We start from the raw sequence: 11,540 nt of genomic DNA on the forward strand, positions 1-11,540 counted from the left end.
AGTGCCTCAGGGACTCTCAATCTGTGAGAGATAAGACCAGAGAATCTTAAAGAAGCTTAAAATGGCAAGAATCAAAAATGCAAAGAGGTCAGATCAACTTTCCAGCTGCACTGGAGAGGAGTGACATCTACAGGTGGGTTACACTGCTTTGTATTATATGTATTCCCTTATTTAATGGCCACAAGAGATGTGTTTTTCATAGGTTTCAATCAAAAAAGAAAAAGCTCCAACAAAGGCTCCATTCTGTTCAAATCCACCTGTGACATCACTCAGATGGTGTTATAGACGCTTTCATGAGATTGATGAAGCTTTTAGTCGATGTGTGATTTTACCACCAGGTGTCTGGGAGCACTTTCCCAAAGTGACTTTTGCTCTCCCGTTCACACACCTTTTGTCAGACTCGGGGGTGTCTCCCTCCCACCGCCGAATGCAGATCAGTCAGCATGTGAAGGGGAGGAAAATTAGTTTGGCTGGGATCTTCTTCGGTGTCTGTGTTCATCATGGCTTTTTCTGCCTACCTCCTGACTCTGCTGTGTCTTTGCTCTCTGTGCACAGGTAGGAAACGCGCACGTAAAAGGGTTTTTATTGGTGATGCAGCTACAAAAGTACTGATTAACACAAGGGGAGGAGGAGAATGGTGCAAAACAATCATTTAAAACCTAAATATGTGTAAATATTGCAGGGAAAGTGAATGCAGCTTGTGTTATGGTTTTATTTTAAGGTGGATTAATAATCAATCAGAGATAAATTCATTACATTAGTTTTTTCATGCAATAATAGTGTTTTTTTTAACATGATCAGGAGCGTTGCACGGCAACACTGGTCTTCTTACTTATCTGAATCTTAATAACAGCAGAGATTTGAAAACCTGAAGCAGCTGCAGTAAAAGTTTTGGTTTAGTGCTAAAACTTTACATTTTTAAAAAGGGAAATCAATTCCAGCTGAAGGTTTCTCTGTTTCTGGATGGATCAGTTTAGGGAGCGCGCGCGCGCGCACACACACACACACACACACACACACACACACACACACACACACACACACACACACACACAGGTGGGACACACCTGTGCATTGTTCTCACCTGGTGAGAACCGTTCTCCTCTTTGAAGGAACTGCATTGTGGGAAACGGCGGGGTTAATTTGTCTTCCTATATTAGCTAAATGACTCTATAGTGCTCTTGATTTCCCACCATGGAGCAACATGCCTGAGTTTCATTCACATGAGCAACACAATACACCAAGACTCCTGCAGCACCTGGTGCACTGGTGTAGGAGCCGTGTAAGGAGTAGAGGTTGTTTTTTAAGCAAAGCAGCTACGTCGCCCTCTGTTAGCAGTCTGCAGTAAACAAGGCTTGATCATTTCAAAGAACTTTTTTTTTTAGTTTTCAGTACCTGAACCAGAATAATAAAACCTGAGCTGCTGCCTGCTTCGTCTAAGGCTGGTATTGGTAGTTTTATTTTACCGTGAATAATCACCTGACATTAACTGCTCATTTAAAATGATGAGCCAGCAAATGGAGAAAAATGATTAAGAAAGAAAAATTAAGGCTTAATTATTTTAATGAATCCATTCAGAAAAAAAAAAACAGGATGCACAGATACATTTAAATAGAGATGGAAAAAACTAATACTTGTATACTCACATTTGAACATTGGTCATTAGAATCATGTGAGTAAATGTGCTGTCAGATCATTTATAATAGACTAATGAGCACAGAAATGATAATATGGCATTTGACGTGTGTAAGAGAGAGGGAGAGAGAGAGGAAGAGGGGGAGAGGGAGAGGGGGAGAGGGGGGAGAGAGGGAGAGAGGGAGAGGGGAGAGAGAGGGAGAGGGGGAGAGGGGGAGAGGGAGAGGGAGAGGGAGAGTGAGGGAGAGGGAGAGGGGAGAGAGAGGGAGAGGGAGAGAGGGAGAGGGGAGAGAGAGGGAGGGAGAGAGAGAGGGAGAGAGAGGGAGAGGGAGAGGGGAGAGAGAGGGAGAGGGGAGAGAGAGGGAGAGGGAGAGGGGAGAGAGAGGGAGAGGGAGAGGGGGAGAGAGAGGGAGTGAGAGAGATCCTTCCGTTTCTCAAAGTTGAGCTTCAGCGGACCAAAACCTGCAGATCAGCTCTTGTGGCTGCTGATTCAGGCTGTGGCTAATGGAGCTTGGAAGCAAAGATGATTAAAACCATGTTGTTGTTATTTCCTAACCTGTGGGCTGTGCTGTCTCTCCAGCTCAGTGGTGTTACCAGAGCCAGTACTCCTGCGATGACACGTGCAGAGGTGAGACCACCTGCTGGGAGCACAGATTCTTTTAATTTTTTAAAGTTAAAGATTCGCCACCACTGCAGAAATACTGCGGTCAGCTGCAAACACACCCAAACACACCCCTCCCTGCCGATGACGTTGATGATGATGATGATGATGATGATGATGATGATGATGGTGATGATGTCTTTCAGACCCCATCCACTGGGCAGCTCAGTTTCCCAGCTGCGGAGGACTGCGCCAGTCGCCGATCAACATCGTCACCAGTAAAGTGCACATGAACAACGCCCTGCAGCCCTTCACCTTCATCGGTCACACCAGCAGAATCAACGTGACGGTGGAGAACAAAGGTCACTCTGGTAACGAAGCCTCTTCCCCTCCAGCCTGATGTTAGTCGTGGACCTCCGTCGTGCATTAAGAGGGCGCCTCTCTCTTCTTTGTGCAGCCCACTTTGCCCTCCCGCAATTGGTTCGGCTGACCGGAGGAGGCCTGCCGGGCCAGTACCGAGCAGCCCAGTTTCACTTCCACTGGGGGGGTATGGGGAGACCAGGATCAGAGCACACCATTGATGGAGAAAGGTTCCCCATGGAGGTACGGGAGGTGATACGTTCTTGACCTGGTTGGAGATAAACATGACAGAACATCTTTGATATGACTCCGCTGTGGTTCTGGTCCTCAGATGCATATAGTTCACATTAAAGAACCATACGGTTCTCTGGCAGAGGCAGAACATGATATGGCCGGTATCGCTCTACTTGCCTTTCTGTTCGAGGTAATGCTGTGGGACACGTTCGCGTCACTCAAAATCAGTAGATACAGAACCGCCTCTGATGTTCCTACTGTTCTCCGGGCAGGAAGCAGCTGAAGATCATCCTCATTTGGACGCCATCATCGCTGCTTTAGGACGAGTGCAGAACAATGGTACGGCTGTGGGGACGCACCGGACCTCAAACGTTCACCAGATCTCAGTGGGCATTTCCTCCCGACTTGTTTCTGTGCAGGCAGCAGCACGGTGATCCCAAACTTCCGACTCAGCGACCTCGTCCCGTCGGCAAGGGATCTCCACAGTTATTACCGCTATGTGGGCTCCATGACGACGCCGGGCTGCGAACAGGCCGTGGCCTGGACGGTGTTCCACAGGACTCTGTCCATCAGCAGCCGACAGGTGAGGGACCACATCTGGGAAGGCCAGAGCACAATTCGCCATGGAATGTTGGCTCTGCGCTGACCTGTTTCTCTCGCCATTCCAGCTGGATGACATCGTCCAACAGTGCAGATTCTGGACGGGACAGCCCATGATGGACATATTCAGACCCACGCAGCCTCTAGATGGCAGAGTGGTGTACCGCTCCCAAGCCAGTGCTGCTCTGAAGGGGGGGCTCCAGCTGTGGTTCAGCATCCTTCCAGCTGTCCTGGGAACGCTGCTGCACTGAATCATCGCGTGAAAAGAGCCGATTTATGCGACTTTTGCCTGAACATCAAGGAATCAATAAATTACCTGCTAGTGCTGCTGTCTATTAATTTAGTTTTCCCGGCATCGGAACTTCAATTCCATTGTTCTGGCAGGATAGGAAAGGGTTTCATGTGAAGATCCAATTTCATTTCATCCATTATTCAATGAACAAACAACTGTAACTTTACCATTATGGTCAGTGTAATATTAATAAATCATGTCATTTATTGATTTAAAAGTCTATTAGATGATGAGAAAAACAATCATTTGTATATTTTAGTTTAGTTACGATAATTCTTCAACAGGGGATACACAAGGATATAAGAATTAAATGAAAGACGGTTAGAGGCGTAATCTAGGGGTCATGGGGGGAGCCCAAAAAAATAGATCCTACACAAGCTGCAATGTTTCCAAAGGTTGTCAGTTAATAAATCATTAATTAGATTGAGTGCACCCCCTTTGATACCTGCCGAAATGATAAAATGACTCAAACCACAGCCAAAACACACTTTATTCTAGGAATTTTGTACCCTGACAACAAGGGCAAAGGCACAGAATTTGTTTCGAGTTGATAAAATGAGAACAGAACTGCAAACTGATTGATTGATGCTGGAAGAGCGCTGCGTGGTCAACAGCGCCCTGTCGTTCATTGTCGCTCTGAACAGGATAATAATTGTGTTCGACTTCCATGTGGGTCACCCAAAACTATCTAGAGGGAGAGGGGGGAAATGGACCCCATTTCAAGGCCAGATGTGAACTTTCATCCAATTCACAGCATGTGTTTCTTCAGCCATTTCTTCAAGAGCTCCACCTGTGCAGTCACGCTGCTCTTGGCCGTCCCTCCCGGAGCGCCGTACTGCTCCACGCTGCTCCTGTAGTCCCAGAGCAAGGCTATGTCGGACCCAAACAGAGGGCTTCAAATGACACACACACAGGACAGAACAATGTGAAAGAGAATTGGGGAAATCCTGAGAATATGAGGCGGAGAAATTACCAAAAGAAGTAGTCACCTGATGGTGTGCAGGTCCTCTTCAGTGAGCTGATTCAGGACCAGATTCTTTGACTCCGCAGCAGAAACAGCTTTACCAGAGAGACTGTGGGCCTCTCTAAAAGGAACCTGGAGCACACAATCACAGCCTTCTGTGTAGTTCTTTATGTCTCTATGGGTTTTTCTGGTTCCAAAATCAAATAGAAAAACATGAGGACATATTGAAATAATTCAAAAGTACTCACGCCCTTCCTCACAAGATAGTAGGCCAGGTCAGTGGCCAGCATGTCAGGACTGAGAGCCGCTTCCATCGCGCTAGAGTTGATCTGCAGCACGAGGAAAAAAGGCAAACCTGTGGCATCAGTTCAGCGTTCCAGGATTCAAACTTTGGGCAACAGTTCCCGTCTCACCTCGAGAGTCGACATGACTCCAGTTGCCACCTGCAGCACAGCGTGGATGGTGTCATAGCAGTCAAACATGGCCTCCTTATCCTCCTAAACACGGAGAGTGCGGCCAAAAACCCATTAGAGTAAGAAAAGATGAGTAAGAAAAGACAGAAATATACACGTTTATATACACGTCTATACCTGCAGGTCTTTGTTGTAGGTGCTAGGCAGACCCTTGAGAGTCATCATGAATCCTGCACACTGGAATACAAAAACACTAAACATGGGATCGGGTTTGAAAACCAACACCGACAAGTTTCTCTTGCACCAACAACCATTTTCCACTATATTTTGCAACCGTTGACACAGAGGTTCAAACACACTGCCCAGACACTGCCACAGCTAGAGGAGCTATATATATCATATAGAGAAAAAGCACAGCCATAAAATTACCAAACGCAGGCAGGATGATGACGGAATTCAGCCAATCAGAAAGATTAAGGCTGGTTAGTTGGCACCAAATAACCGAGACGTACATAATTAGAAGCATTCCTTCAAGTTGTGTTAGTGTATTAGTCTTACTCTTCCAAAGATGCGTCCGGCTTTACTCCTGATCAGTTCCAGACTGTCAGCATTCTTTTTCTGGGGCATCAGACTGCTGCCAGTGCTGCACACATGCACACGCACAAACAGAGCGTACACAGCGTTTGTGTGTCGTTAAAATAACATTCAACGCGACTAACGAGGAGGGAACCTTCACATGGAGCAGAGGCTTACCTGTAGGCGTCCGAGAGGGTGATGTAAGCGAACTCTTTTGTGCTGTACAGGATCAGGTCCTCGGCCATCTTACTGGCATGGGTCGAACACAACGAAGCCCAGAACAAGAATTCCGCTAGAGGAGTCACGCACGTACCAAAGTATTAATGCCTGTTCGTAACGCTCTGATCATTTTTGCATGTCAAGACGCACCAACAAAGTCCCGTTGGCCTGTCGCGTCCATGCTGTTGATGCTGATTTCTTCAAAGTCCAGCTCTGTGCGGAAGAGGAGAATTGTTTAACGGGTGAAAAATAGTGACATGAATGTGTTTAAAGGTCAATCAGGACTAAAATGATCTGCCCCTCTACAGACTGACCTTTACGCAGCAGCTCCCTGTCGATGTCAAAGGGTGTCCCGGCAATGGCCCCACTGTGAGGAAGAAGAAGCCGTCTGAAATGACCTGGGATCGGCGTCAGGTGAACCCTGCATGCTCGCAGCTTACCTGCCGAGAGGTAACACGTTGACTCTTTTCTTCATCTCCTGAAGTGTGTCCACATCTCTGCTCAGGGCCACGGCGTGACTGAAATCAAACAGGACGGGAGTGAAACGCCTGCTGGAGAGGCGGCTGTGATGGCGCGGGCAGTTTCACCTCAGGATCCAGTGGCTCCATCTGATCGGTTGAGCTCTCTGCATGTGGGTGTAACCTGGGAAGAGGGTGTCGATTTCTCTGAAAGGGAAAAAAACAATGCAACGATGTTTTAAAAACAAACAAACAAAAAGAGCAAGGCGCTTTGAAGAGTGTGTGTCGCTTCTTACGCGGCAGCACGCTCCACCATGGTCGAGATCAGCTTCACGCCATCGTCCAACAGGGTAGAGATGGCATCTCTTAACCACAACCTCATGTCAGTCACGACCTGGTGATGTGACGGAAGTAAATAGGCATGCGTGTACAAAATTAGCAATGGTTGATGCTGAGTCCAAACCAAACCTGGTCATTTCTGCTCCTGCCTGTGTGCAGCTTTCCTGCAGGTTCGCCGATCAGCTCCTAGAAGAAAAAAAGTTCTGCAACAGTATGTCTAAAAAAACGATCCTGAAAGCATATTTTAGACCACAGAGCTAAAACCGATGAGATATGCAACTGTGCTCACCTTTAACCTCCGCTCGTTGGCAGTGTGGATGTCTTCATCCCCGGGCTTGGTCACAAAAGCCCCTTTGGACCACTCCTCAGAAATCTGAACCATTCAAAATGATCTGATCAAGTGCATCAAAATCAAATAGTATCGGTGTTGTCAAAAGAAAGGCTCTGTCCCCTGTAAGAATATCAAGTTTTATTCTACTTTCAGGGAAAAAACAGCTTAAAAATGCAACATTACCATTCTGCATGTCCTCGTTGTTATCAGGAGCCATCTTTGAACATGCATCCATTCTTCATCATTTTTAAAGACTATTTTTTTCATTTTATATTTATTTCTTACTTCTTCCAAAGATGAAATCCATTGAAATTCTGACAAAATTACCTGATCTAGCCCCAGCAGGATTTGGTTCATCTCATCCGTGGTCACCAGCTTTGCCTTTTCCAGAGCTTTCACATAAGCTTTGCTTCCTCGGATATCCGCATCCCACATTCTCTGGTCATACTCCAGTGAGGAGTTGAACTTCTCCATAATCGGATCGATTTTCCCCACGAAACGGCCTCCCCAAAGTTTACTTCCCTAATAATCAGCAAAGTTAAACAGTTCAATTTTTAAAAACCTCACTGCAAACTTTATTACTGGAATGTGTTAATATCTTACAGCACATTGCAGCTTTTTTTTCCCCACAGCAAAACAGCAAACAGTCAGCGATCAGCAGCCACTGTTATACAAGTACCAGCCCTGGGGCAGCCGACCATTGTGACTCACAGTATTGTTTGCCATTTTAGTGCTAATTGTTCTTCCAAACGCCTACAAAAGACTATTTGGAACTATTCCTGTGTGCCCAGACGCCATCAGCTGTCATGATCACCAGTTAGCAGCAGAGGGCGACATATTCGCGTCAGGTGATCTGTAGTTATGTTGTCAAAAAAGATAAAAAATAAAAATAAAAAAAATATCGCGCTGCAAGATTATATCTGATATAAAAAATGGTTAATAAATTACAGTACTTCCCGGAGTTTACAGTGCAGTTTCGCGCATGTCCGTAGCGAACTTTGCCGGCTTTGACACAAATGTGTCACTTGCGTCATGCTGTCCGTCTTTACCCTGGGGTAAATCATTACACAGTGGTATCAAACGTCTCTGAGTTTGCTAAAATTGTATACCAAACTGCAAAATCGGGAGTCAAAAGGTCGCAAATCCCCCGAAAACGGAAGCATCTTGCTTCTGCACCGCCCGTATAAACCTCGGGGATTTGATGACAGCTGTTGATACCAAAAACAAGCTATTTATGGAGACGTCGTTTTCATAGACATACTGATAATGTTACAGAAGCTGCTATAGAGATGTGTGGAAAAAGCCTGCAGTAGAATGTGCAGCTCACCTCGGTGCTCGCCATGGTGGTCAGCGTGGCCAGGCAAATGCGCTTCCTGTTAAAGGGACAAAATGATCAGGGAGGGCTCACAATATGTTGGGCTATGATTGGAAAATTAGATTTAGCTCTGCCATCATTAAATAAAGTGGTAAATAATATGTTATAAATATATAATTTATAAACCACCGTGTACAGTTAAGAAATATTGCAACGAAAGAGATTCAGAAGCATAAAAGAGGAACAAAAAAAATTAAATAAATAAATAAGTAATTTGGAAAGACATGTTAGTCAAGTTTTTTATTCATCCCACACTGGGAAGATTAGCAACGCAGCTACTGGTACAACAATTTCATGCTACTGAGGTTCATAAAACCTTAACGTCCATTATTTTGGTAATGCCAATTGTTCACAAATGCATACGTGCAAATATATACACATACAAATATGAACATAAAAACAAATGTATGAATATGTATGTGTTTGTTTAAAGAGACAGACATTGATTTTTTTTAAATTAATAAATATACGCAATTAGCTTACAGAATTATGCTGGGAAAATGTTTCTGAAAATACACTGAAGAAAAAATCAATAAATGAATTCGTTGGGGAAAACTATTTCTTTAGATTTGCTGCTGCCGGAACGTTAACGTTGCTCAAACGTTTTTCCATACGGTCAGTTTTTGTTGACGTACCAGTCAAAGAAGGCTAGAATGGACGTGTGAGTTATTTAATTGATATTTATCGTGTATCATTTACATTAAATTGGTAGGCACTTTTGTTAGTAAATAATGAGAGTGTCGAAAAACGATTGACGATACTAGTAAAAGATAATAATTAGCCGTACCTTCCGGTTTGTTTAAAATGCGAAAGACGTACCGTAATGAATCCACTTTTAAAAATGGTAATCCGGAAATATGACATTCTTAACTATTACTAAGAATACCGAGATAAAACCAAGGATCGTGTCACAACACAGGATATGATTCGTCTCAATATCGTCAGTGTAGCATATCAAGTGTTTATTTACTTGTCAACACACGTTAATGCTACTAAAAGAGTGGACGGTCATGTTGCAGTTAAGCGCAAATAGTCACCTTGGCTTATTAATTCCATTTGACATGTTTTATAATGCTTATAAAGTGTTTAGAGCTGATTATCCTGTATTTTCTTTTTAGGAAAAATGCGAATGCTGCTATGCTTAGTAATTATGAGGTAAAATATTTTTTTAAACTTCATCTTCTTTCACATTCACCAGACATGACATAAAAATTGCACAACGCTGATTGTGTTTCTCAGGTGTTCCAGCTCCTGACAGACCTGAAAGAACAGAGGAAGGACAGCGGGAAGAACAAGCACAGTGCTGGACAGCAGAACCTGAACACTATTATGTATGAGGTCGGTGATCATCCTGTCCTTTTCTCCAGTTATTGTCCTCTCACAGATAACCTGTGTTTTATGCCCACACTTTTAACTTTGCCTCTCAGACACTGAAGTACCTGTCACAGATGCCCTGCAGCAGGCAGAGACCAGAGACCGTAAAAGAGTTCCTAACCACGATGATGCATCACAAACTCACAAAGTTAGTGTATGCTAACAAACCATATGTGCTGTTATGTAATGTTTTATATTTAGATTGTATGCTTTATCACTATTTTCGCTCCACAGAGCAGAAAAACTTCAAATACTGAACCACAGGCCTCAGACTGCAGTGGAAATTCAGCTGGTGAGTGTGACTAATAATTATTATTACCGGTACATGTTACAGAGCCTTTCTGGGTCTTTTTTTTATCTGGTTGTTTCATATCTACTCTGAGAGACACAGTTATGTTTTTATTTGTTTATATCTGATCCATGAAAGTATAGATTTGAGGCAACATTGATTTCTCACTTATATGGTTCCACTTACTTGTGATCTCTGTGGCATTTTACACAAATGTATGTAACAGACTTAGACATAAAGTGAGGAGGTGAGCCTTGTTGAGTATGCTTTCTTTTCCATACATATACACGTTCTGTGAAGGTTTTCCATGCACGGCAAGTTTAAATTAAACCTTTAAATAACCTCTATAATGTCACCTAAGGCATCACGTTTTTTTAGTTCCAATTCCTGTAAATCTTTCCACTGCTTCTCTTAATGGATCGATACACAAATACTTTGTTTTGTTATTGTTTTATTCTTGCTGATCATTTTTAAGTCCATCCTAATTTGACAATTTTATTCACGTTAACCTTCGGTGATCCTTCTTAAATATCAACTTCTTTTCAGATGGTGGAAGAGAGTGAGGAGCGGTTGTCAGAGGAGCAGATTGAGGAGCTCATCCAGACAGTGGCACAGGTCTTACCTGGTGACCCTGAGCAAGAAAACACAGCTCCAGCAGATGCAGAAATGGATGAAGATGGTGAGGAGTCGTGAACCTACCAGAACTGACTAGTGCTGGAGAACCAGGTTGGCCTGAACAGCTAAATTAAAATCTGGATGAAAATCTGGACCAAGCTCAAAGGCTTGGCTGAAATTGCTGATGTAGAAAAAATGGCTGCAGCTTGGACAAAGTGGGGGAAGATGTCTCTAGTTAGGATGCATTGAACAAAATCTGATCTGCAGGTTTTTTTGTCACTTGGTTTGTCACATGGTCAGCATTTGCAGACGGGCTTTTTGCATCTGGTCGTGACTGTGAGCTAAATAAAGACTTAGTGTCACCTTTGGATACCAGTTATTCACATTTTCCTTTAGTATTATAAGCATGGTTTAGGAGATTCATTTATTTAAAATATATACAGCCATTGAGGCAGGCACAAATTGCTCAAAGGAAAGAGACAAGCTGTAAAAATGTGGGTGTTGAAAAACTGCAAAAGAAGGATGTGGCAGTTAGATTTGTGTATTTTTAGTGCTGATTTCCTTCTGTTGCATTTCATTGCGTTTCCTGTGCACATATTACAGCTTAAAGCTTATGTGCATTGATAATAAGGGTGTGTTGGGTTATATTAATAATCCAATGGCTCTGTTATCATCATTAGATACCACTGAAACTAAAACAAATGTATTACACTTTAATATTTAGACGTTATCCTGACAGTCAACAGTCAATGTAGGCAAATTAAAAGTAAGAAATCATTAACACTGCCTTCACCCATAAGGGGACCCTCCCCGTGACCCCAAAATATATAAAGAGGTTAAGATTAAATGAATGTCATTAACCACA

The 11,540-nt window shown here is 43.5% G+C and overlaps 3 protein-coding genes across 4 annotated transcripts; 2 read left to right on the top strand and 1 right to left on the bottom strand.

Moving 5' to 3' along the window:
* The first annotated feature begins 421 nt into the window (after window positions 1-421).
* On the top strand, window positions 422-3,872 carry ca4c (carbonic anhydrase IV c). The gene is made up of 8 exons (XM_003971040.2): window positions 422-555; window positions 2,216-2,263; window positions 2,443-2,607; window positions 2,694-2,839; window positions 2,928-3,020; window positions 3,103-3,169; window positions 3,250-3,413; window positions 3,499-3,872. Exons 1-8 carry the CDS (start codon window positions 501-503, stop codon window positions 3,679-3,681), a joined length of 921 nt encoding a protein of 306 aa, XP_003971089.1. The 5' UTR covers window positions 422-500; the 3' UTR covers window positions 3,682-3,872.
* Window positions 3,873-4,194: 322 nt separating this feature from the next.
* On the bottom strand, window positions 4,195-8,364 carry asl (argininosuccinate lyase). Of its 2 annotated transcripts, none has more exons than XM_003971041.3 (16): window positions 8,350-8,364; window positions 7,350-7,544; window positions 6,981-7,064; window positions 6,821-6,877; window positions 6,649-6,746; window positions 6,482-6,559; window positions 6,335-6,412; window positions 6,209-6,261; window positions 6,045-6,107; window positions 5,853-5,967; window positions 5,658-5,742; window positions 5,277-5,336; window positions 5,100-5,183; window positions 4,935-5,015; window positions 4,712-4,818; window positions 4,195-4,615 (listed from the first exon to the last, which is right to left on the bottom strand). In XM_003971041.3, the coding sequence occupies exons 1-16, from the start codon at window positions 8,362-8,364 to the stop codon at window positions 4,471-4,473; spliced, it is 1,398 nt and encodes a 465-aa protein (XP_003971090.1). In that variant the 3' UTR covers window positions 4,195-4,470. The 2 variants fall into 2 exon arrangements, with proteins under 2 accessions (XP_003971090.1, XP_011609682.1); XM_011611380.2 differs by lacking the exon at window positions 8,350-8,364 and adding an exon at window positions 7,626-8,220 and having other exon boundaries at window positions 4,441-4,615.
* Window positions 8,365-8,953: 589 nt separating this feature from the next.
* Window positions 8,954-11,047, top strand: crcp (calcitonin gene-related peptide-receptor component protein). The gene is made up of 6 exons (XM_011611381.2): window positions 8,954-9,058; window positions 9,516-9,552; window positions 9,637-9,735; window positions 9,825-9,919; window positions 10,006-10,063; window positions 10,607-11,047. Exons 1-6 carry the CDS (start codon window positions 9,051-9,053, stop codon window positions 10,751-10,753), a joined length of 444 nt encoding a protein of 147 aa, XP_011609683.1. The 5' UTR covers window positions 8,954-9,050; the 3' UTR covers window positions 10,754-11,047.
* Window positions 11,048-11,540: the final 493 nt, after the last annotated feature.

This window comes from Takifugu rubripes, chromosome 15 (assembly GCF_901000725.2).
Source record: "Takifugu rubripes chromosome 15, fTakRub1.2, whole genome shotgun sequence".
Classification (NCBI taxonomy): domain Eukaryota; kingdom Metazoa; phylum Chordata; class Actinopteri; order Tetraodontiformes; family Tetraodontidae; genus Takifugu; species Takifugu rubripes.

Excerpts from the sequence above, each read along its gene's own strand:
- asl (XM_003971041.3), bottom strand. Across the intron at positions 6,747-6,820 it reads GCAGGAGCAGAAATGACCAG|GTCGTGACTGACATGAGGTT; the intron begins GTTTGGTTTGGA and ends TCACATCACCAG. Across the intron at positions 5,968-6,044 it reads AGGCCAACGGGACTTTGTTG|CGGAATTCTTGTTCTGGGCT; the intron begins GTGCGTCTTGAC and ends TGACTCCTCTAG.
- ca4c (XM_003971040.2), top strand. The coding sequence starts at position 501 with ATGGCTTTTTCTGCCTACCTCCTGACTCTGCTGTGTCTTTGCTCTCTG. Across the intron at positions 2,840-2,927 it reads GAGAAAGGTTCCCCATGGAG|ATGCATATAGTTCACATTAA; the intron begins GTACGGGAGGTG and ends TCTGGTCCTCAG. Across the intron at positions 3,021-3,102 it reads TACTTGCCTTTCTGTTCGAG|GAAGCAGCTGAAGATCATCC; the intron begins GTAATGCTGTGG and ends TTCTCCGGGCAG.
- crcp (XM_011611381.2), top strand. Across the intron at positions 9,553-9,636 it reads CTATGCTTAGTAATTATGAG|GTGTTCCAGCTCCTGACAGA; the intron begins GTAAAATATTTT and ends TGTGTTTCTCAG. Across the intron at positions 10,064-10,606 it reads CTGCAGTGGAAATTCAGCTG|ATGGTGGAAGAGAGTGAGGA; the intron begins GTGAGTGTGACT and ends ACTTCTTTTCAG.